Genomic DNA, 24,425 nt, shown 5'->3' with positions numbered 1-24,425 from the left:
CTGATCTCCCTTCACTTGTGAACCGATTCCTTGGTCTGCATCTTTTCACAGGCCGGGGCGGCTCGGAATGAGCCCATCGCCTGAATGGCCCACCAGTTCCACATCGCCGGCGCGAGCCACGCTCTCCTCGACCCGTGGTCTCAAGGAGCGGGCGTGGTGAGGGACGTTCTCACTCGGTGGTCCGAGCTCGATATAACACAAATTGGCTCTCTTGTTGCCATAGCCGGCACCCTTCCTACGGCTTGGAGACTCATGCAATGTGCCTGGCAGGAAGCGTATAGTTGTATTCGGCGCTTTTTCCTCGCTTCCGTCACAATACCGGGCGGCGACCCGGTTAACCGGAGCGTCGTGAAATGGGTCCTCGCCAACCGGCCCCGGCATTATCGCGCCTTTACCGGTCGTACCGAAGTTGGACGCGCCAACCCAGACCGTGCTGCCGCTCTGAAGAAGTCGCGCCATACCGTTCAGTATTGTCCACACTGGAACACACGGTGGCTCTGGTTCAAAGGCAACTTTTTCGTCGTCACCCGTGCCGTTGGAGATTTCAATTCTTCACTATCGGATCCCAGCTACGATGGAATCGGAGGCGAGGACCTGACAATCAGCTGCTTCGGATGGTCGGCGCATCCTGTCCAGAATCTCATCGAAACCTGCCGCGAGTACGCCGACAGGCAGACGCAGTACTTCGTCATCATCTACTCCCGCGACCGTTACGGCATGTCTTGGAAACCTAAAGCCCGCAAGCCCCTCCGCCATCTGGACACCGTGCACTTTGACCTCAGCTTGAAGCAGGAGTTGCTTGCTGATATCCGGAATTACCTGGATCCGAAGACTCAGATGCGCTACCAAAGCCGGAGTATGCCGTACCGGAGAGGCTACCTCTTCTACGGCCCGCCTGGAACTGGCAAGTCCTCGCTTTCTGTGGCGATTGCCGGCGAGTTTGGATTAGATCTCTACGAGGTCAAGATCCCCAGTGTGGCAACGGATGCCGATTTAGAGCAGATGTTTCAGGAGATTCCGCCGCGATGTGTGGTTCTTCTCGAAGACATCGATGCCGTGTGGGTGGAGCGTTCAAGCAGCCATGAGAAGACCAGCAACGGGAATGGACGAGCACATTCACCGGAGAGCAGCAATGTGCCCAACTGCACTCTTTCCGGACTGCTGAATGTTTTGGATGGCGTTGGATCGCAGGAGGGCCGTATCGTCATCATGACTACGAATCGACCCGAGCAACTCGACAGTGCCTTGATTCGGCCCGGCCGAGTCGACATGAAGGTCCTTCTGGGTAACATTAGCCCAAAGTCAGCGGCGGAAATGTTCGTGCGGATGTTCTCTCCCGAACTAGGGTGCACAACACACCTGAAAATGGAAGAAATTGAGAAGCTTTCTGTCCAGTTTTCCAGCGTGATACCGGAAGACACCTTGACCCCATCTCAATTGCAGGGGTTTTTCCAGGTACATCTAGAGAGTCCGTATCATGCGGTAGAAAGCATCGCAAGTTGGGTTCAAAAAGAACTTGCAAGAGCCCACTTCAAAGAGTTTGAGTTTATAACTTCCAATGGGAAGGCTTAGAAGTTGAGTGTGTAATAGCTATTTGCCTTACTGTACTATTATATGTATGGCTGGTTCTAGACCCTGGATGGAGTTTCGTTATTTCTTTTTCCCCCTGTTCATTCGTTTGCCGCTATTGTTTGTGTTGGGAGAGAAGGGCTTACGTTAGATGATGCCAGCAGTAAATGCATTCCTCATGTGTGTTCTTTCAAAGCTATGGTCGATGTAGCTATCGGCGCGCGCATCGCATTTTCTACAGAATATTATTGAACACCCTTGTAACGAATGATGACCAGGCTTCTCTTTCGTTTGGTCTATCTACTCTGTTGATTCGGTGTCTAAACCAGTACTCATACATACTTACCCTGCCATCTTTGACCCAGAGGGCTTGCACACCCAGCCTCTCAACTTCAATGGAGTGGAAGTAGTCTGACATCCCCAGCAGTGCCTCCTAGCATCAATACTAATCAAGACCCATCTCCGGACTGCCGTGACCCATCTCGTCTGTCTACTAGTTAGCCTTCCAATTTCAAACGCGGGTTCCTCCGTGACCAATGTGGGGAGAGAAAGCTCACGAGCTCAAAAGCCTAAATATTTGAGACGACAAAGGAACCTAGACAGTTTCCGAGAACGAAATCGTCGTGCATGAAAGGCAAGAGTAGCCGGAAATTTCATACAGCCGCTTCCACACTCCGTCGACATGGGGACAGGGTCGTGGGCCATGAGCATGGCCCTGCCTTGGCGCCGATGGGTTCTGGGGTGGTGGCCATGAATGGAGTTTGCAGTATTTGGTCTTCATATCCCGGTGATATATGTCACGAGGCAGGCACCGTATTGTATGTAGAGTTCACGGAGGGCTCTTGGAGCCGATGCGAGAGTGCGTCATCTCATCGGACGAAACCACCCCAAATACACAATTCTGTCGACTGAGGGACTCTCCCTCAAACGGACATCTGACGAGGGCTAGTGAAAAGCAAAACAGCCTCGAATACCCTCATCAACTTTCCGCAAATCCAACGAACGGTGCTGCAAGTCGGCGCCTGGGAGTAGTAGTTTTTGTGAAGAATAGCGGCGTCGCGACACTTCCCTAGTCTTAAATAAGAAGGTTGCATGACTAACGCAGGTTTCTGGAGCCGTTTCGCGAATACACGAGTTCCGGAGAAAGTTGGAGAATATATCTCCTTTCTGCTCACTGTCATGCTCCCAAAGCCGCCGTTTCTGCAAGCCTTGGTATACTTTTGATGCACTCTTTGGGCGGATTCGGATGGCAAACCTTCCTGCCCATCACCGACTAGCTAGGCTCGAAGCGTGCCTTGTGACAAGGCGCACTTGAAGTCTAACTTTGATCCATAATCAGTCTGAAAATGTATGCCGTTTGTGGTCCTAGCTTTAGGCAATCTTGGAAGAATAAAGAGGGCTGATTTCCACTCACGGCTTTGCTGGTGGGTAGGCGATTAATCCTCTATGACACACATCCTAAGGTGTATTGGCCTTACAAAGCTTACATTTCAACTGTGGTAATCATGGTCGCTGGGCGAATCTTCCTCATCCTACTGCCTGTGGCTGCGACTATGCCCTCATCCGACTTCGCACCCAATTCCCTTGTCCGACGACACTGCGTGGAGCCTAAAAACTGCGGAGCCACTATTCAAGGAACGATGTGCAACTTTTGTTGCGCAAAGGATGTGAAACCCGATAGCACGCACTGCAAATCTGCGAATGCGGCGTGCCAGGCTGGTGGAAAACCTGATGGTGTCACGTTCAACTGTGATGCCGATTAGTTCAGGGAGACGACAAAATCGGAGGTAGGTCAGTCAACCTTGAAAAACTCTGTATGACCTCTGCTAATGAGAACGAGAAGAATCTTACACCAGTCACCGACATCGAACGTTGAATCACGGCCTGTGGGAAATTGACAAAGTCTTAGCAGCGTTCTTGGAGGCTCCGAGAGAATGGTTTCGCGAGGCTGATTGTTTGTGTTTGGCGTGATCCAAAACATCATTAGGAGATTATTGGATTACATTTAAATCATTGGAAGAGAGATGCTTCACGCTCTCAAACTGTGGGCTTCTCAGTGACTCTCTGATGCTGTTATTCCCTCGTAATCTGCAGCTACCTTGAGTCTCTAAATAGCATTCTTACCACTGTAACTAACCACGTGTTGATCAATTTCGTAAGTTCTCCCTTGCTTGCATTGAGTACCTAAGTCACGAGGTACTTGACGATCACATCTCTTATTTCTGACCCGGAAGTCATTCTCAGCACAAAACTCATGGTCCGATTCAATGCCCGCAGACTGTTGTCAAGCGGGACAAACATCCGGCCAGTTGAAGCCTTGACCCGAGGCCAGCCATGTGTAGGAAACTTGACCCCGACTTGCTTGGCCCAATGAACCCAGTAGGCTGCATCCTGTCTATGTTGTATGGCTCTACGTAAAAATTAAGGATCGCTCTATCCAAACTTGACTACTTGTCCGGCGGTTTCGGTCTTGATAACCATAGGTAAGCAACTTAGTTCACCGTGCAGCCGGTATCAACATGTCTTGAGCGGGTGGCGGGCTTGCATTCATTCATATATTCTTCAGGTGATTGACTAGCCATGGTTTCTACCATTGAGGCCATTTGGCTGAATAACACAACTCTATGTGACATCATGGTCCCCTGGCGGTCTAATATTGACTAGGCCCTTGACGACCGACCATTCTATACTACAAGTCTGCGGCACGAAGCTTCGACGAGCAAGCTACGCTTAAAACGTCTCTTGTAGCTTTGGTCCTACTTTCCGTTGTTCCCAGTGGCTCCAAGGCATTGTCTTCGGGGCTTTGAGCAAGATCCGAACACAATTTCTCCAATTATGAAGAACAACTTGTTTATTAACATCTACCTATCTTCCTTTGGCCAGACTTTTGGTAAATTGATGAGTAGCATGGGTGTTTACGACTGTTTTGTGACTAGCACGTGGCTCCGCGATGAAGTACTGCGAGATTTCAAAAGAAGCAGGGGATCCATCCCCTGAGTAAGACGTCTTACTCAACAAGAATCACGAAAAGTCGACTTTGCTGAGGGGTCACAAAATGCCATGCATTGGCTAAGATTAAAGGGGAAGGTGAGGCTGTTCCTTACGTCATGCACGGCGACGCGTTATTAGAGAACTTTTGGACACTTGCCTCTCCTAGAGAGAGATAGTTGCAGGCTTGGAGAATTTATCGACTACGTGGCTCAGTCCGGAGGCTGCCTAATTCGCACGCAATCAACCTACTGCTATTGTGAAGCTTGGCACTGATGGTGTGTCGTGAGGTTTGATTTTGGTAATCGAAAACAACGTACTTATAAGCTCGTCGATAGTAGCTAGGGTGTCAAAAAATTGTCTTTTTGTGATATTCCTATACTACGAGCTTTGTTGACGTATCTTTGAGATGAGACCTGCCGCCATTATTTCCGTAATTTCTACGCTCGCAGCTGGCTTCAACTTTCAAAGGAGGAGTCCAATTAATTATGAGGGCTACCAGGTTCTCCGAGTGAAAACCCTCAACCAATTGGCAACCGTGCAAGCCAAACTTGCTACGATTCCTCATCACAAATGGAACCACGATGTGGATACTCATATTGACATCGTCATTTCGCCAGACCAAGTCAATATTGTTGAGTCACTTGGGCTAGATTACCGCATCATGCACAGTGACCTCGGCGAGTCAATCGCCGCCGAATCCCAAGTTCGCACCGCATATAAGCGCGACATCGACGATCTTGCGTGGTTCGACTCGTACCACTCGTATAAGGACCATGTCCAATACTTCACCGACCTCCACGAAGCCTTTCCAGGAAACTCTGAGCTGGTGTATTCGGGGCGGTCGTTCGAGAATCGGACAATTCACGGAATCCATCTCTTCGGCGATGAGGGTCCGGGAAAGCCCGCTGTACTCTACCAGTAAGAACGATGGCTTAGCCGCCAGCTACAAATATTACTGCGTAGGTTTTCAAATTCTGACGAAGATACTAGCGGTACTGTTCACGCAAGAGAGTGGATTGCAGCTCCTGTGAGTTGATGGATGACATTGATAAATGGTTGGGCATAATTGAGTTGATCGTTTCTTTGCGCAGGTCATTGAGTATATTACTCTACAGCTGATCAACGCCCACAAGAACACCACCAATACTTCGGATTCCATCTTGAATCAATACGACTTTCACATCTTCCCTATCGTCAATCCAGATGGTAAGTCAGACCTTGCAGTCCTTTCAACAAAGAGCCTACGAACTCAAACCGGAACCAGGCTTCACATTCTCCCAGGAGGTCGACCGTCTCTGGCGCAAGACACGCACGCCCCCACCTCTGAATTCAACTTGCTACGGAACCGACATCAATAGAAATTGGGAGTACGGATGGGATGCAAATCCGTTTGGCGCTTCTACCAACCCGTGTGCCCAATCCTACCGCGGCCAGAAGCCTTCCGACACCATCGAAAACCAAGGCCTAGATGCTTACGTTCGCAAGCTGCGCGATACCAGCGGTATCAAACTGTACATTGACTGGCACAGTTACGGCCAGTATATTCTTTCACCCTTCGGTTCCAAGGAGACGTGGTATGCTCCCGAGCTCGGCAAGTGGACCAAGACTGCTTCGGTGCTCAGCGAGGTCATCCGTGACAGCTCCGAGAGACGTACTACTTTCACATTTGGGCCCAGCGGTGCTACCCTCTATACCACCACAGGGGCAGCACCTGACCATGTTTATGCAATTGGCGGCGCGGACTTTTCCTACACCATTGAGCTTCCTGATACAGGCGATTTCGGCTTTGTCTTACCTCCCGATCGCATTCTTGGCGCCGCGGAGGAGCAGTGGGAAGGACAGCAGGTACTGTATACTTTGTTGGACGAGGTGTTTTTTGATGGAATAGGAGCTGTCTAACTATTCACCTGCGCCATGTGAATTGAACCTGTAAATAATATTCTGCACTTTCGTAGCCATCGCGATGAGGTAATAGCCGACATCTCCCTACTTCTGCTTAGCTATCGAAACAGATGCCGGCAGTAAACACATGGCAGGCTGAAGCTGGTACTTTAAATGAAGAGCTTAGCAAAAGTTGATTACGTCTCCAGAGCTCGGCTATCTTAGCCGGTTCTAAGGGCACGATTGCTTTGATTGCTGAATCTCCTTTCATCTTTCAGAAAAAGGAAATGAAACCACATTATCCCCATGATCCCCACAGATGGTTTCCAATTCGTGCAATTTCATTCACATCATCCGCTCTATTGTTTTAAGACTCTCAGTTCTGGGGATTTACGTGCTTATAGAGAACGGGCACACATATGCAAGCGAAGGAGCGCGATTTGAAAATTTGTTCTGGCAAGATGTCTATCGGTCCTAGCGCTCTCTTGACAAATCCATACCTCTGAGATGTTCTCGTGAAAGCAAGATGAGTATTGGCAGCTGGCACTTAGATTTGTGGTGGGGTGACGCCGGAAGCACAAACCAGATTCCTCATTGCTCCTCCAATTACCCATGCCGCCGGGAGACACTCACAGGATATTCCCCCAATCAACGTGCAGGCCGCGTAAAAGTCATGGTTTATCCTCCTCTTAGCTATTCCTACATAACACAATTTTTTGCCCACTGGACAGTTCTCAAGTCTGCTATAGCTTTGTCCGCCGGGTTTACAATACGTCTTTGGTCAAAAGCCTCACAACTACGATTATCGACCCATCGAATGCCAGTAACGAAACACTAGGATTATTAGACATGGCCACATCGAGAATATCCAATGCCGCATGCTTCATAGGTCTGCTTTTCGCTTCTACATGGCTGACCAGAACGCACGCGAAACCTCCACCATCCGATACTCTGTGGCAAGTATCACCGCCATTGGACTATAACGATAAGCTCTTTGCGGGATGGAAGCAGATATCGGTTGAAGCAGAGATTCAAATATACAACGGAGTGGCCGAGGATCGTACATACGCGCACCATCCGGAACTGTTTGCTATCGGTTCCGATGTCCTCCTCATTTACTCCTCTGCCCCAGTCGACGAGGATAGTATGGGCCAAGATATATGGATCTCGACTTCAAGCGACAATGGATCATCTTGGAGCTCTGGGAGAAGCCTAATGCCGGCTGCTCTTCTTCCAAACCAGACAGAGACGCACAACTGGAAGTATTGGTGTGACCGAGGTATTGCTCAGCGTGCATGGCAGGCGTTGACCTTTGTGCACCTCGAGGGCGAACTTTACGTCGTTGGCCAATCAGGCAGTAGGTGGTGTCCAGGGCGGTGGGCAGCTGCAGGTCGAATCGCACGCAAAATTTCTCTCAGCGGAGAACCGCTTGCGGACCCCTGTTGGCTGGAACAGAATGACTTCACAAAATCCGAATTGTACGCAGAGACCGTCTACGGCACTGAGTATGGCATGGAATACTGCGCCAGAGCCTGCGAAATCAACGCGGTTTTGCGAAAGCCGGATGAGGCACCGGCTTGGTCGCCATGGCTTTACAATAACGGTCTATATGCCGCTGATGGATTGCATCAAATGGAAGAACAGACATTTGCTGTTTGGCACAACGACAGTGACTCATCTACAGGAGGGTACTGGCAACGACATTGGCGCGACATCACTTCAGAGGCAAATAACACCCACTCAGTCTGGGTTGAGTACAACGCAGATCCGAAAGGGAACGGCTGGTATCCCAAAATCATGAACTCGCACGGCAATGCAATACATCAAACAAACATACCGGATGCGAAGACAAAACAATTTCTGGGGAAGCTCGACGATACCGGCGACAGATTTCTGTTGTCAAACCCAAGATACAATGCTGCAGATCCTCAACGACAGCCACTGACCTTAGCATTATCTCGTGGAGCCGACCAGACTTATAAGTCGATTGGTGTGTTGAGAACAAATGCGACAAAGGCGATTGTCCCGGATACGCGTGATGGAATCAAGAATCGGGCGTTTGGCTTCAGCTATCCTAGCGCAGTTCAGGTTGGCAGGAAACTGCTGATTGCTTACAGCGAGAACAAGGAGAACATTTGGGTTAGTGTTGTTGACATATCTGCACTTCCATAGGAGGTCAATGAGTCAGATTGATGAGCTGCATCTGACTACCTTATCGAGACCGCTATCTACCTTATGTGTCGTCGCAGTATTATGGTAGAATTGGTAATAAGGAGGCAGCGAAGAAAACGAAGAGTCCATTCCACATCAGCGAGACTAGCTCCAGTGTATTCAAGTGTGTCTAGTTGCATTCCTTTACTACCCTCTAATATCCATCAGACCGGTATGTCTGGATTTGACTTCTGCATGTGATTAGATACGAAGTTGAGGGCCAAGCTAATTATGACGTCAATGACTGGAGGTATACTTCTGGTGTGCGGTCAACCTGCAGTCGTACCCAGTAGGTCGACTGATGCTGACTATTACAAGACAGGCACAGATCTGTCACCATTGGCCACGGATGGTCCCGGCTTTCCGCGGAATACAAATCCCGGCATTTCCACGACATTAAAGTAACGCGTCAGGTCTACAGTAATTATACCTTCACAGCCTGGACTTAACATTGCGCCAAATTCCATAATTCTGTGTATGTCTTTTCTCATTTTCTACCAAGACAGCATCAAAATTATTCATTATGCCCGAGAAACTTCTTTTCACGGGCGCCACAGGCTTTATGTGCGTTCCGTGCCCTTTTCCGACTCGAACTTGCCCTGTCAAACTGACTGCTTCGTAGAGGTGGCACTGTTCTGACACAGCTCCTAAACTCTTCTAACAAAGACATCAATGCACTGTCGATTACCGCTTTAGTTCGGGGGCAAGAACAAGCGGATATTCTGAGCCAGAAAGGCATCCATGCCGTCCTCTTTACGGGCCTAGATGACTCTCAATTTTTGACGAAGATTGCAAGTGAGCACGACTACGTTATCCACACACCGACTGGCTTCCATACAGGCTCGGCTGTAGCTCTTTTGGAAGGGCTAGCGGAGCGGAAGAAGCAGACGGGAAGAGATGTCCACTTCGTTCACGTAAGTTTTCGCGCTAATCTGACTCTTATCGTAATATCTTTAACAAAACATGGATGAGCCAGACATCGGGAACGTCCAACCTTGCTGAAAGAACGATCACCCAGCGGTCGGGTGACATTCATCAATGGTCAGACAAGGAGAATGTATACGAATATGAAGAAAAGAAAGAATCCCAGGAGGCTTACGGCCAGCGAACAACAGATATTGCTGTTGTTAGGACTGCAGAGAAGACCGGAGTCAAAGCATACATCATGATGCCCCCCACAGTCTACGGGCGTGGCACCGGCCTCTTCAATCAAGGATCCATGCAAATTCCTAGCATCATTCGTGGCGCGATCAAGGCCGGCGTCCCTGAATACGTCGGCGAGGGCACAGCCCGTCTTGGGCATGTCCATGTTACGGATCTTGCAATACTGTACGAGCTTATCTTGAGCAAGGTCCTCTCTGGAGAGACGATTCCTTCAGGCAGGAGAGGTATCTACTTCTCTAACACTGGCAGTCACAATTGGCGAGATCTTGCGGCCTTGGTTGGTAAAGCAGGTGCCTCGCTTGGTGCTTTGGAGTCAAGAGAGCCTCGTTCGGTGAGCTTGGAAGAAGCTGGATCAAGATGGCTGAATGCGACACCCCAGATTGCGGAGATGAATTATGCTGCACAGTGAGTCATTCCAAGTGTGCCAACCAAAGATTTAAGCGAGTACAAGCAGGGATTAATTTCTTCAGCTCTTCTACGAAGCCTGTTTTGGCACCAGAGCTCGGTTGGAGGGCCATGAAGACAGAGGCCGATTGGGAAGCTTCGTTTGTAGAGGCGTTTCAAATGGTTTTGGACGAGCAGGCCCAGTAATCATAAAATTGGTCTTTCAACTACTATTCAGTCTGCTTTGTAGGACTATCAAAGCCCTATGGGTCTTGTCTGCTGTCAGGCCTCGCCGGATAGGGGATAGCATAAGGGGCATTAAGAGGAGGATCAAGCAACAAAGGAGCAGCTCAGGTATATGTAGAGCGCTGAGAGTATATTTCGAGGGAAGGGCAGATTTCAGTAATACATCTTCTAGACCCTAAGAGCAGTTGACCTCTGTGAGCTCCTTCCCTGTGTCGTGCACCTATTGACATCTGCTCACATTGTATTCTACTGGAAAGTCCTCTCGAGACCTGTAGTTGGTCTGATACCAGTGTATGGATGGATCCAACGAATATATAGTCCGTAACAAATAAACAACCCCATGCTATCTGTGGGTATGACAAGCTTTAGTAGACATACAAGTTCAAGGCATCTGGGTTAGACGCCAAAGTTTTCTTGTTCTGCCTCTGTAGCGCAATCCTCATGATCCAGGCGCAAACAACGACACCGAGAGAGAAGCCGATACTAGCAAGCATTGCAGTCAAGTATCGTGGCTCATCTGATTCTGGCCACAGGTATGGAGTGTAGACGCTAGCAAGGTTCCCAAATGTGTTGGCCATGGCGATCGCAACGGCCTTCTTCTCATCCGTCTGGCCTAAAGTTGCCGAGGTCCATCCGAGAATGATATTATTCACCTAAAATTCCGTTAGGATGAAGTAAATTTTGTGGAATCAAAATCGGCATTTGGATGAACTAACCCCATACGTTGCTCCAACGAAAATCATGATACCGACATATCTAACAGTAGTATTGAGTGTGGCCACAGCCATGGCGAAGCCCGCACAAGCAATGAGCTTGCTCACTGTTGTGTGCCATGTGCGTTCATTGAAACGGCCTGATGAATGCGATACAACAATGCTCATGATGCCAGCTAGAATGTACGGCGGGCACGTTAGAACTAATGTGATTGTGGTGTTGTAGTGAAGGGTTTTGACAACGCTCTGTCTCCAGTCAGCTTATTGTAATCTGAAAGATCAGCTATGGCTGCGAATCCTTACCGGCAAGAAGTTCTTGAAACCATTTGCGGAAAGGTGCAAGTTGTCCATGAGACAGAAGAGCCATGTTCTCCAATCGGTACAAGCCTCGCGCAATCCTTTCCAGACACTGGTGCCTCCCTCGCGACGATCGGTCGTATCGTCGAATATGCGCTGGTGTGCCATATGTCGTTGCTCAGGGTTGAGCCAGCGAGTCTGAAGCGGAGCGTCGGGGAGGAAGTAGAATGCCGCCATCGCCACACCAATGGACACAGCACCCTGGATAATGAATAGCCTACAACTGTGAGTCTCCAATCTGAGTGGGGTGAGCCGGATTCTATCATACCATTGCCAGCCTGCAAGGCCGTGCTTCCCATCGAGTCCGGCGAATATGCCAGCCGCAATCAGACCAGAAAAAGCGCTAGCTAGCATGTTGCCAGTGTAAAAGACAGCCATTCGAGTCGCAATTTCCTTGCGTGTGTAGAACATGCTGAGCATATAGAGTGCGCCAGGGTAGAACTAGACTAATGTCAGCCCGTTCATGTCTTCGATGTCGGCGACAACAACGATCAGATACTTACCGGAGCCTCTGTGATACCGAGAAAGAACCGGCACACTAGCATTGTCTTGTAGTCGTGTGCAAGGTACGTAAGCAGACTTATTATCGACCAAGTCAACATGAAGCCTGCGATGTAACCACCCATTAGAACTACGCGTTCTTGATTGGATGCTTGGCATACATACCCGCCATGTACCAGGAGGGTCGCACTCGGTTCAGGATCATGTTCGAGGGGATCTGGCCACACAGGTATCTACCGACATTGAGATTAGTGGCCATTTGGTACACAAAGATACATAACTCACCCAACAAATAGAATGGATACGCAAGTGTTGTACTCAGTTCCTTTCAGCTTCAGGTCTTCGGACAGCGAGTTAAGCTTGCCATTGATCATTGCGTTTCGGTCGAGGAAATTGAGGAAGTACATGATCCAGAGAATAGGCTTCGGTCGAGTTAGTAAAGGAAGCATTTTCCCAACCATCAACTGAAGCTCGTACCAGAATGTAGAAGTCAATCTTCTTCACGAGTGCAATCTCCTTGGGGTCGGTCTTGGTATGCGCTCCAAACTCGTCAACCTTGCCAATCTTGGCGACAGGCTTCTCGGCGCCTCCATTAGAACCGCCTGTCAAGACACGCTCCATTTGTCTGACATCTGCCTTGTCCTCTTCGGACTTTCTTGGCTCAGTCATTGTGCTTTGATGACTCGGAAAGACGCTGGCATTTGAACCCTTTGTGCGTTGTCTCGACACCGGTCAGATCGTGGGATGACGTGGCTTTCGAATTGCGAGACTTCGGTATTGGACGGTAACACTTCCAAGCATTTTTTCGTCTGTGCAGAGCCTCTCTATATAAGGTAACAAGGAAAATCAGACTATCTCATCTCTCCGTTGGCTCCGCCTGAAGTCACGATAAGACCGACTCCCCCAGGTGGAGCGTTCCCCCATGGGGGAGATGGGGCGCCGAGCTTTTCCGCTCGTGCGGGGTTCGGGGAGATGATGGTCTTCAATTCGGACCCTGCACTAGTACCGACATGGTAGTGACCTGGACGCGTGTTGACAGGGTCTTACATGAAGAGGATGCGACGGAAAACCACTTCTCCAAATACTCCGAACCCATTTGAATCTTCGGTTATGAACCTGGCCAGCTTTTCCGGCTCCACCGGTAGGACAACATGGCGAGGCTCAACGGACGGAAAAGTCACACTTTCCAGGAAGGAATGTGAGTCGCATCAGCCCGATTATCTGACATTTCCACACACTGACTCTGACTTACAATTACCCACTGAATCTTTCTCAAATTATTGGCATTCAGGCCGACAGTTCCGTGGAAATGTACCTTCTGCCTCCCCTCTTTCCCATCGTCTGGCTTCGGCCTCAGTTGGCCATCACTAGACACGTACATGTCTTGGTGGATTGAGGACCCCATGAAGAACTTACCCCTACCGCAACGTACGGAGGAAAATTGCCAGACATGATGGTGAAAGTATGGGAGGTTCTTCCTGCGAAATTCCCAACAGGGAAAGTACTGATGACTGATCAGAACTTCGAAAGCAACCGGACGCGGATAAGCTAGTGCTACGTTCAAAAGGAAGTGGATCTACCTACCCCAGATGCTGCTAAGGCCTGCTGATGGGAGGCATGCATAACCTTAGCAACACCCAGTTAGGCTGATTTTCTAGACTAACTTAGTATGGTATCGTAGCTTCGGATCCTTTGCTCGTATTACTTTGCCATGAACAAGTCAACCATGACAGGACCTCATATTCGTTGCACACTTTCCCAGTGCTGAACGAATCGCCTATTACCTCTACTTCTACTACTAATGCTGCTGCTGGAGGCATGAGCTGTACTTCTACACAATAATTTACGAGACTTAATTCTTAATATCAACAGCGTCAAATTTAAGTTTTCGCTCTCAACTGAAGCAGAAGGGCCAGGTTCAACGATGCGCCCCAAGTACCAAGCAGCGCCAAATTCTGCGCAGCTTGCATGAGAACTAAGTGGCTTCTGTCCCTGTTCACGACTGTCGGGTTTGCTGAGGAGAGCCCGAAATCAAGTATTCCACTGAGCTCCGACATGCCCCGTCCGTGATATGAGAAAGCCATATCTCGGAGATGCTCACGAAGGTGCGACTTCAATGTTTCGGGGCTGCTTTTTAGAAATGCCCATTGCAAGACATGATTTAGGAAGATTCCAAAGATGCTATAAGGTGTGGCAGACTGTAGTGTCGGGTTGCTCATGATTGATGTAGTTTCCATGACTGATTTGGCGAAGGCATCTAGAGACTCAAATGGCAACTCTTGGTGTGCTCCAATACAGTTGGTGTATCCGTTTGTGAAGTAGACTCGAAGTCGGCCCAGGCTTTCGTCAACAGCATTTGCTCCGCCTTTTCCGAGAGCATCTTGCAAATCAGCAACGCACGTTTGTAGTTGAATGTTTACTAGGCCACGGAGTATTTGAGATGCGTTCTGAAAGTACAGCACTGGACTTTGCGCCACATCCGGGATCGGGTTGCCACTGTACTTGGTGCCGTAGTAGCATTCCCATGATTTCAAAGATGCTGAAATGAACGCGTCAGCTTTGGCATAGACAAGTGGAAGACAGTATGACTTACCGATGATGTTGTCCCGTATCCGCAGACTTTCTTGATGGCAATCACTGCCCGTATCTTGTATCATGGCAGGGTCACTGCCGACCTGTACTGACCAATCGTGCGACCAGTCCAGTGCCTGGCTAGCCAAGCAACTCAGAACAAGGAATTGTGTCCACGGGCTGATGCTATCAGTAATAGCAGAGACTGATGGTGCCAAGGTGGTGAAACTAGCTCTTCTATTGTTCGTAAGAGCCTTAAAAACAATGCCAAACTCTGGTGCCGATAAACTCCCCAAGGATTTAACTAAAGTTGCCCAGATTGGAGCACTCGTTGTACACCATGCGGCGTCATCACCCGGGCACTCCCACCTAGCGACCTCTGCGAGAGACATCATACTCCGCATGTTCAAAATGGCGGGGAACTGTGAGTCAATCATGAATACGTACCAGCGTAAACGGCGCTTGAACTCAGATGTTGCCCATGCCCTCCAATGATCTTCAACACGACTACCTGCGACATCCGCAACTTTCGTTTTCGGTTGAAACAGACGTCTGACGTATGTCACCAAACTTCCTCTGAATGCTTCGGCAGTCTCAAATGCCCCTTTGTTTCCGCACCATAACCCAGTATACACTAGTAGTGAAGATGCATAGATAGTTTCAGGATGTCTGGTCAAGCTTTTGTCGGCTTCGATCAGCGCTTGGAGATTTTGACGAGCTCTATCGAGCATGAGTATGGAAAAGCGTCTTGTGTGCCGGATACGGCTGTATGTGGCGCCGATGATGATCATGGCGGAGAGTAAAGATGACGGCAAGTGATCAACTAAGAGCGTTGGTAAGTGAAGTACAGGACTTTGTTCATAGAAACGGTCGAAAAATAGCCCCAGAAAGACATTCGCAACTGCCAGAGACGGCGGAATCAGATTCTCCGAGCCGGGAGTCTCAAGCTTTAGGAACTCTCGAACGCGAATCCATGTTGATTCTAGTATGTCGAATCGAGGATTATGTAAAATCATAAGAGGGTGTGACGCGTTGATAGAAATAGAATGTGTCTGACAAAGACTTTTCGACGACGGGTTCCACGCAAATGCTACTCCGTCCTCTCTAGAGGGCACGTTCGGAGGAGAATTAACTCTCGATATATTCTCTGGCCCATCCGAGATTTCGGCTAGAACTAAAGGTGTTGTTCGGTCGTCGTTTGGGGCCACTCGTGTACTACTGCCAGGCATGGCTGGATATTGACCCAGCCAATTCCAGTGAGCAGACAGTGACATCGAATCGTCTTGGAGTATGAAAGGATCACTTATATGTGATGTCTCTCTTACTGCATCGTAGAAATCTGGTGTGAACCACTGGCTTGAGTCAACCCACAGGCTATCCTGCCAAGGTTGAACAAAATACGAGAAGTCCATGTTCGCCGCTGGCTCACTGGTTGTTGCCATTGTATCTTGTGGCCTGGAGAACGCGACGTATGATGGTGAAAGAACCGAAGACGCTGCATAACTAGCCTTGGGCGTCTTGTTCGTGGCGCGGTCAACATCAAGATACTGCAGTCGTGAGTCGCCAACAAGTAGCGGGTGTGTTCCCGGTTCTCTGTATCTATCTCGCGGTTGGGACGAAAGTTGGCTGGGGTTCTCTATGATGAAGGAGTAATCCACCTTTTTCGCTGATGATAATTCATTCTCGTCACGTACTGCATCCTCTTGGCTAAGCTTCTGATGAAGTCGTTGGTGTTTCTTGAGAAGATCGCTCCGTGAGAACCTTTTCTGGCAAATCATACAACGGTGAGGTAGGTTTCCCTGGTCTATGCATTACAACAGTCAGGACTCAAGCGTCACCAGCTCCTTCGTGCTCGTTCATGAATGACCTACGCGTCTTTTGATGACGTTTCAAGTTCTCTATGCGAGTGAAAGATCGAGAACAGACCCCACAAGTGTGGCTAGTCTGTTCAACCTCGTTTGGTGAACCCATCGACTCTATTGGGCAATCTGGGGAAGCTCCTGCGCCCCAAGTCTCTGTGGAGTTGCCGAGATGTGTGAGTGATTCCGCGGGTGGACGGAGACGTGAAGCAAATTGGCGTTGAGGTGGACGTAGCGCCCCTTTTATGAGCTTCGTCCACCTTTCCCCCACACATCCGGGTGGACGCTGATCCGAAACAAGCCTAGTGTTAGACACGCTCGGATTTCCCGAAACGGGTCTTACTTAGATGCCTATCCACACTTACTAGGCATGCCATTCAAAACCTGGGTAACTGCACGTCACTTGGCTTCAAGGCCGAATCTCATGCCAATCCAGCAATTCTTATTCATCATATCTTGCTTCTCTTGCAATTCAAATGGATCCCTCAAAGACCATCCTGTCGGAGCCAACCCGGCTAGTTACAACCTCGAATGGTGCTTGGCGCGACGCTGAGTCAGGGGTCGTTACTCTTACAAATGGCGAACTATCAGGATCTTCGAAACAGGCATCAATAACTTTTGACTTTGGCCGATGCATTGGCGGAATTCCTACATTCTTGGTTGATCGTGCGAGTGGCGAGGGTCCCATCAGCGCGAGAATCTTTTATAGCGAAACTCATGAAGGAATCGAATGCGAAACAGGTAGAGATATTCTCCTTTAACCGTTATTGTGTCTCAACTAACACAATTTCGAGGCGATGGCCCCTACTTTTTCTTTTCCAATGCTATGGACTGTTATCGCAATGTTTCAATGACTGTAGCGCCCTCGGAATCGCAGCAAACTATCAAACCAAGACTCGCACAACGATCCCAGAGGTACTTGAAAGTTGTTCTCATCACTTCCAATGCCACTCTTGTAATCAGCAAATTCGGTTTCGAGTCAATCAGGCCAACAATACGACCCAAGGCTTCTTTCAGTTGTTCAGACGAGATTCTCAACCGCATTTGGAATGACGGTGTCAACACGCTAGAAATGTGCACCGTGGTCAAAGGCGAGACGGCCCCAGCATGGGACATCACCGACCAAGGGACCAGAGTTCTTGGTCAGCATTGGGCTCCTTGCCGCCAAGGCACGCGATGGGGCGACAAGGAAGTTTCGTTCCAGGTTCTTGTTGAAGAGCTAGGTGCGAGTTGGGGTGTCCACATGGTTGCCAATGGAGTCATCTTCTGCCTGGACGTCATCCAGGAAGAGCTTCGTGCCTTTGAGGGGATGTCACATGTATCAGCCGTATTCCCAGTCAAGTCCTTTGGCAGCTGGTCTACTCACGGAATTGTGAAGCAAGGCGAATGGATCAAGGTTTCTACCATTACGAGCGGCAACCGGATCACCGTCATCATCAACGAGAGAGAAGTTGCAACAATCACAGACGTACAGATCCGACCCCTTCTTGGAGGTTCGGGAATCAACACTGGCTCTGTAGCTTTCGGAGGTCCTGAGGGTTGGCTTGCTCTCTATCGCAACTTGGATGTCAGAGACGCGAACGGGGATTGTCTCTACCAGAATGACTTGTTATTCGGCAACAAGGAGAGGACACTGGCAGACTTCCAAGTTGGGACGAATGCTGTATCATGCATGGTAGATGGTGCAAAGAGAGATCGAGCAACATTTGGAGGAGATCTCTTTGTTTCAGGTCGAGGCGTTGCATATTCCGGTATGGATAGTGGGGCTGTTGCAGGAAGCATCGAGCTTCTTGCTAGCCATCAGACTGAGGCAGGATACCTTGGAAATTTATGTCCTATCCAGGCCCCTATCCACGCAGGGACCGAGCCTCCTCCAACTTACGCATTCTACTCTATGACTTACGCCCTGTTGTTGGTTGTCGCCATCAAGGACTATTGGTTGAGTTCTGGAGACCATGAAGCTCTTCGGCGTTATCTTCCGGCTGCGGAGAAGTTGCTCGAGTACGCCGAATCCCAGGAGAAGCCATCGGGACTGATCGAAGTTTCACCTGACATGTCAAGTAAGATAAGAATCTGTCTCTCGGCTGCATGGTGTATTGGCTAATCCTCCGTAGTGCATTGGTATCCGCTCGGAGGACCTGTTTTTGGAGCTTCTGGTACAACGAATTTGGCATATTACGACGCCCTGAACGCTGTGAAGACTATGACCACCGACGGCCAACGAAAGTCCCAATTATCTGAGAAGCTCGAGACTCTGAGAAAGAGCATTCTGACCAATCTATGGAACTCTGAAAAGGGTTGCATCCGTATGGGGTCCGCTTTGCCAGAGGAAGGAATCTGTCAGGACACGAATGGCTATGCCGTTGCACTTGATGTTGCTGAAGACAGCGATCTTTGTGCATCTCACCTCTCCGGGCCTCCAGGCTGGTTGCCTGCAGCTTTCAAGGGTCTTCAACATTGGGACCGTACAGGTGTTGTGAGTCCCTACGCAACAGGATTTGCCGTAGAGGCACTATTTTCACGCCAAAAGGGTCGTGAAGCAATCCAACTGATTGAAAATGTGTGGGGTCCAATGGCGGACACGTCAAGTCCAAATTACTCGGGAGGACATTGGGAAGCGATGACAGTTGAGGGGAAGCCCTTCGGACATGACACCTCACTTATGCATGCTTGGTCCTGTTGGCCAGTGTTTCTCCTGCCGCAGTATGTGGTTGGCGTGAAGCCGCTACAACCGGGTTGGAGTAAAGTACAGCTTGCGCCAGTGTTGTCCGGTCTTAAGTCTGCTCACTATCGTACCGAACTTTCGCAAGGCGTGCTTGAGGTTGAGGTCAGCGTCGATGAGACTGCTGGGGTGATACTCATCCAGGCAACTCTCCCTGTTGGAACAACGGCAGAGATTGTGGCCCCTGCTGGGTACTCAAACGAGAGTACTGAGGGCCTTGAAGGCCCCGTTGACAAAGCGAATATTACCCTTCGTCGCGTATGAGTTCTTCAGAGATGAATTGGAAATTCAGGAGAATAAAAGATATTTGGGGTGATCACAATCTCGTTGTGTCTTTCATCGACGTAACCACATGGTCCATTTGCGCTTTGTATCGAGAGATGAATAACTGAATTGGTGGCGGAGTGATTTTTTAAGCGTGATTTCTCTTCTATAAGCTGTTGAAAGCCTCTTCGAGTGCCCTTCTAACACCTACTTTCTCCCACCTCTTTCCTTCCCTTTCAATAAGAAGTAAAAAAATGAAGTACACTCGCTCTGAATCCTATATATGGCGATGAAATACGCCTGTTTCTAGCACTCAGCGGGCGTGAGACGCTTATCTAGCCTCTGAGATGGCATCTGACTGCTGCTTCACATCTGCTTTGGTTGTTTATTCCGCGTTCGACACGCCAGAACCATACGATGAGCCACTTTCTCGGACAATCTGAAGCCGAGCCCGGCCCAAGTCCACATTCGTACTCATACGTCTCTGCGTTCAATTACCATTCTGCTATTTTATGGTAATGACCTGTCTAGGTCTCCTCTAGGGAATTAGTCTCAGATTGCCTCAATGTTACCCATCATAGCCTCACTTTTATAGAACCAAGTTTCAACTCCATTTAGTGTCCTATTCGCATTCATGTGCAGTTCACGCTAACTCAAATGCTTGTCCTACCCAATGATGTTGCATTGCACTGTTGATTGTCCACCACTGCATTATCTCTGGGAGCATTTGAACCGCCTTCTTGAAGCTGCCGGCCACCAACCTCATTCCATTTTGAATGAATCACCAGAGCGGCAAGTACCAGTGAACTTCGGAATCGCTCTATGGCTAGATGTCATACGATCGGACAGAGTGAAATGAGTTGCAGCACTTCAAACACCAGCAGCATCTTTTATCGACGCGATGAATTCACCAAGGCGATCAAGGTCTGCTTGATAAAGAACATCAATAACGTGACAAAAGCCTAGTTTATTTATTACTTGCATTTGTTTCTGAGGTCTCTTTTTCCAAGTTTTCTGTGTCAGAGATGAGAGCCTAGAGTCTAAACTGGTGATCTCCGTTCTTCGTCTCGTTGCCGGACTGAATGCACACTGTGGAGCATTTCGTCAGTCTTTCCCTGACATCAGGCAGCTTCCAACTATAACACGAAGTCGGCTAAGGAGGTCCCTGGATGACTATCCGCAATTGCTGGCCTGGTGACGGCTTTTTGCTACTCCGGATGATTTCACGCCTAACCCAGGCGGAGCGAAAGCCTCCTGTTCACGAATGGGTTGCTCCGGAAGAGATATCTCTTGAGTACATGGTATTTTCGGCCCCGAATAACCGGCTGTACTGGTTTTCATTCGCGTCGTTGGATAGCACATGTGGAAAAGCCACTCCAAAATTCACAAAGACGGGCTGGTTCGGGGAAAGAACCGCCTTGGTGACCAGGTTGTGGAGGCAACTACATTCCGTGACATCTACGCCAACAGACAGCACACGGCTCTGGTGGCCCTGAGGATCATGGTTTTTTCCTGGTGGCATTTTCGAAAAATAATGATAATCAGCGACGCTGCTCATTAGGTATGCGAGTTTCATGATGATTCTTGTGCACCAAGAATGACACTTAATCTTGGCGAAGTCTTCATGCTTGAACAGTCATTGAAAGGCATCTCATCGAAAAGGGTCGGGAACATTGTCATCACTATTTCCAACGAGAATAATATCCCTAGAGTTTTGTATCGTTAATTCGCACTGCTGCAGATCATATAATTGGACTACCTATCTAGCTAAGGAATCCCTCCATCCATTGTAACAGCCCCTGACGTCTTTGATCACTCGAGATGATAAAGTGGTTCGAGCTTAGCGTTTCTCTGGAGAAGAACATATCTCCTCACAAACCAAGGTAACCATGTACAGACCTGATATGCAGCATGGCGACGTGTGGGGACTCCAAAGATATAGTCTAGCTCTTCCAGTGTCCGTTGCCTGGTACCAAGAGTGAGTAATTGCTTCTGGCTTTCTGAGCGATATGAAGATGGACCCACTTTGTCTCTGGAATGAGGAAGAAGATGACGATGAAAGCGAGCAGGTTGAGACCGGCATAGAAGCAGAATGCCCCAGTCGGCCCAATCCTGTGTAAAAGCTCGGGGAAGGTTAAAGTGAGGGCACTACCAACCGCATTGTTGACGCAGATCGTGAATGCTGAGCCTATCTCACGATGAGACAGAGGGAAAGCCTCTGAAAAGTAAATGGATGGGAGAGGGCCCATGCCTGTTCGTGTTTTAGCTTTTCTCAAATACCTTTTTGGATTTGGAATGTAAGTCTGCTGTTTTACTGACCTGGCCCGTACATTGCTGTGAATAGATAGATGAAGAATGCAATGAGTGGTACTCTCGAGCTTGAACCTTGATTGATAAGGAAGCAAAGGCCCGAGGCTAATAGGCACCAAGCCATGTTAGGAAAGGTGATAAGAAGGAGATTCCTTCGGCCGAAAGTATCCATCATGTACACCGCCGGGAAGGCGAAGACAAACATGACGAGGCCGAATCCCATAGAGGCGAGGAGACATTGTTGGGCGGAATAGCCAGCTTGCTCAAAGATTGTCGAAGAGTAAAAGGCCATGATGTTAATCCCGCTGAATTGTTGCGAAATTACTATCCAAGATGAGGCGATGGTTGCACGGCGGAGGCGGGGAATGACAAGCAGATCGGTCACTCGCCGTAAAAGCGTCTGGCCACCGAACGCGTCTTTTTCTTCAATGACTTGCCTATGGGCATAGTACAAATCTCTGGCAGCCATCATTTCGGTATTCCGAAGGCGACAGAAGGATTTGAAGGACTCTTGGTAGCGACCTTTTTTCATCAACCAACGAGGAGATTCTGGATCTCTGGTCAGACTTCCCAGACAAAGAACTGAAAATCACTACACATACCAGGGCAGAACCAAACAAAGATAAGAACTGGAATAGCAGGAGCAAATGCGGCACCCAACTGGAATCTCCATGCTAAATCGCCGATACGAAACCATATCAAGTTGGAGCAGAAGCCGACGAAAATACCGAACGCGACCCACAGCTGGAAGCTAGTGACGATTCCGCCGCGAATAGCAGCAGGCGCAACCTCGGCCGAGTATACCGGAATTGTTGAAATCTTGACTCCCATTCCTAGGCCCATAAACAAACGGCAAATCAAGAGGCCCCACCAATTCTGCGTAAAAGCCTGGGCAAGAACGGGAAACACACAAAACAGACCGGTCAAAAAGATCGTTCCGCGGCGACCTAGGTAGTTATTAATAGGGTCGGCAGCCCATGCGCTCAGGAGACCGAACAAGGTCGGGCCGGCGTTGATGACACCAACTAGTGCCTGCCTGTCCACGATACCGAACTCTTGAGGGAAAGAGAGGTTGGCGCCGTTGGCACCCGTGTTATCCCATCCCTGGATAGCAGAGCCGAGTGAGCAGAGGGCGATGCTCCAGTAGAGGTCCCGGGGAAGATGCCATTTGTGGGTGACCTCCCGGCGGAGCACATTTTTGTCGTCCTCAGTCAGTTCTTCGAACGAATCGTACGTCTCTGGGTTTTGAGCTGCGAGAGCGCCGCGATAAAAGACTTCCTCTTTTTCGCGGAAGCCATACTCGCGGCAGAATCCAGACACCTGAACGCGAAGATCTGTCTTTGAGACTCCGATGAGTGGATTGCGGATTCTACTGGCCGTGGTTAATTGCTATTTACATAAGATAAATGAGTGAATAACTACTTACTTTGCGTCGATATTGCGGCTGTAGTCTGCATCCGTGTGCTCAACGTGATTGACGTCAAGTTTTGACTTGACGTCCCCCTCGAGGTCGGATACGCGTGACATGGTGGCTGACTTTTTGAATCAAAGGAAGAATTCGTCTCTGAGGAGAAGACTAAAGTGAATCCACTCGGGAGATGATAGTAGAGTATCACGATGGAGGCTCCTTTATAACTTGATTCACATCAACCCATCCCATCCTGGTTGCTCCTCCCCAAGTTCCGGCATCGTCCCCCATGGGATCAGATGGAATATTACCGGGTCCTCGTCACTAACGCCGGACGTCTCAGTCTCATCGGCTGTTGAACGGCTGGGGGGATCCTTCGTACCTGCTCCCGTGACCAAAACACGCTGCAGCAAACCTCCCTGTGCAGGGCATTTCATGGTGGTTGTTTGTTCAGGATGGGGTAAGTGCGGGGCTGCCCTGTGTGTGCCCAAGAACTCTAGAGTTTAGGTAGCATGCTAAGACACGCTAGTTTCTCTGGCCTGTGCAGGGCGATGTGTATGGAAAGTTGTTGGTCTTGAACCTTGATATTAGGCTGTTGGGGAGGCGGCCGCGAAGCCTCGACTAATGAAGGTCTTTCGCCCGACTGGAAGACCCGGGGTTCTTGGGGACATTTGGTATTAGAGTAGGTAGTAATTAATGAGTGTGGCATCTGATATTCCAAAACTAGTACAAGCTCGCAGCATCATAGTCTGACCTCAGGGCATCCCCATCAACGGTGAAGACACAACATTGACGACGTCGTCTATACCAGTGTCAAAGTCGAAGTGGGGTCGCCAGCACCCAGGGAAATGGTCCCTAGCACAGTCGTATTATGTTGGTTTTACCCCAGAGTATCCTCTTCGCCTCCTCCCACCCCAATCGTCGATGTGAACAGACGATGAACAAGGGTAAAAGCCCCCACGGTGCGGGGTCAACAGCGCCCTGCGTGTTGCCTTACATTGACCTGCGTGTGGCATCCTGGGGGCTCAAAAGGATGTTCGCATGATTGGTCCTACGGTGTTCGGAATGGGACCACCGATAAGTTCAGTGATGACTGCGAAGATGCCGCCACACGCAGGGCATGAGACAGTTATTCTAGAGACAGCAATGCCGAAATGTTTGAGTTGAGTTATTTGCTATTAAAGGAAGATTTCCCATGGGTGCAAAAACGTGAAATAAGGATCGAATAACTGAGAACGCCAGGAAATAGAACGTCACGACCTCGATAACCAGCA

General features: G+C 49.3%; 9 protein-coding genes across 9 annotated transcripts; 6 read left to right on the top strand and 3 right to left on the bottom strand.

The window, feature by feature from the left end:
* Positions 1-84: 84 nt before the first annotated feature.
* CCOS01_11464 (ATPase) lies at positions 85-1,572 on the top strand (the record flags this gene model as incomplete). The annotated part of the gene is made up of 1 exon (XM_060459617.1): positions 85-1,572. The coding sequence occupies one exon, from the start codon at positions 85-87 to the stop codon at positions 1,570-1,572; it is 1,488 nt and encodes a 495-aa protein (XP_060309448.1).
* A 1,550-nt stretch (positions 1,573-3,122) lies between these two features.
* On the top strand, positions 3,123-3,332 carry CCOS01_11463 (uncharacterized protein; the record flags this gene model as incomplete). Its single annotated transcript, XM_060459616.1, has 1 exon — positions 3,123-3,332. One exon carries the CDS (start codon positions 3,123-3,125, stop codon positions 3,330-3,332), a length of 210 nt encoding a protein of 69 aa, XP_060309447.1.
* Positions 3,333-4,966: 1,634 nt separating this feature from the next.
* On the top strand, positions 4,967-6,459 carry CCOS01_11462 (zinc carboxypeptidase; the record flags this gene model as incomplete). Its single annotated transcript, XM_060459615.1, has 4 exons — positions 4,967-5,478; positions 5,551-5,587; positions 5,652-5,766; positions 5,825-6,459. 4 exons carry the CDS (start codon positions 4,967-4,969, stop codon positions 6,457-6,459), a joined length of 1,299 nt encoding a protein of 432 aa, XP_060309446.1.
* Positions 6,460-7,290: 831 nt separating this feature from the next.
* CCOS01_11461 (uncharacterized protein) lies at positions 7,291-8,613 on the top strand (the record flags this gene model as incomplete). Its single annotated transcript, XM_060459614.1, has 1 exon — positions 7,291-8,613. The coding sequence occupies one exon, from the start codon at positions 7,291-7,293 to the stop codon at positions 8,611-8,613; it is 1,323 nt and encodes a 440-aa protein (XP_060309445.1).
* Positions 8,614-9,175: 562 nt separating this feature from the next.
* Positions 9,176-10,407, top strand: CCOS01_11460 (NAD dependent epimerase/dehydratase; the record flags this gene model as incomplete). Its single annotated transcript, XM_060459613.1, has 4 exons — positions 9,176-9,216; positions 9,275-9,566; positions 9,629-10,221; positions 10,287-10,407. 4 exons carry the CDS (start codon positions 9,176-9,178, stop codon positions 10,405-10,407), a joined length of 1,047 nt encoding a protein of 348 aa, XP_060309444.1.
* A 404-nt stretch (positions 10,408-10,811) lies between these two features.
* CCOS01_11459 (MFS transporter) lies at positions 10,812-12,686 on the bottom strand (the record flags this gene model as incomplete). Its single annotated transcript, XM_060459612.1, has 8 exons — positions 10,812-11,099; positions 11,163-11,405; positions 11,463-11,733; positions 11,785-11,957; positions 12,020-12,123; positions 12,183-12,250; positions 12,303-12,439; positions 12,495-12,686. The coding sequence occupies 8 exons, from the start codon at positions 12,684-12,686 to the stop codon at positions 10,812-10,814; spliced, it is 1,476 nt and encodes a 491-aa protein (XP_060309443.1).
* A 1,211-nt stretch (positions 12,687-13,897) lies between these two features.
* CCOS01_11458 (uncharacterized protein) lies at positions 13,898-14,674 on the bottom strand (the record flags this gene model as incomplete). Its single annotated transcript, XM_060459611.1, has 2 exons — positions 13,898-14,556; positions 14,611-14,674. 2 exons carry the CDS (start codon positions 14,672-14,674, stop codon positions 13,898-13,900), a joined length of 723 nt encoding a protein of 240 aa, XP_060309442.1.
* Positions 14,675-16,923: 2,249 nt separating this feature from the next.
* Positions 16,924-19,433, top strand: CCOS01_11457 (uncharacterized protein; the record flags this gene model as incomplete). The annotated part of the gene is made up of 3 exons (XM_060459610.1): positions 16,924-17,188; positions 17,242-18,507; positions 18,562-19,433. The coding sequence occupies 3 exons, from the start codon at positions 16,924-16,926 to the stop codon at positions 19,431-19,433; spliced, it is 2,403 nt and encodes an 800-aa protein (XP_060309441.1).
* A 1,943-nt stretch (positions 19,434-21,376) lies between these two features.
* On the bottom strand, positions 21,377-23,270 carry CCOS01_11456 (uncharacterized protein; the record flags this gene model as incomplete). The annotated part of the gene is made up of 4 exons (XM_060459609.1): positions 21,377-21,684; positions 21,753-22,292; positions 22,346-23,112; positions 23,170-23,270. 4 exons carry the CDS (start codon positions 23,268-23,270, stop codon positions 21,377-21,379), a joined length of 1,716 nt encoding a protein of 571 aa, XP_060309440.1.
* Positions 23,271-24,425: the final 1,155 nt, after the last annotated feature.

The sequence above is a fragment of the Colletotrichum costaricense genome (genome assembly GCF_030867565.1).
Source record: "Colletotrichum costaricense strain IMI 309622 chromosome Unknown Scaffold_13.1, whole genome shotgun sequence".
NCBI classification, from domain to species: domain Eukaryota; kingdom Fungi; phylum Ascomycota; class Sordariomycetes; order Glomerellales; family Glomerellaceae; genus Colletotrichum; species Colletotrichum costaricense.
The sequence above is the reverse complement of the archived record's forward strand: the minus strand, read 5'-3'. Positions and strand labels throughout refer to the sequence as shown.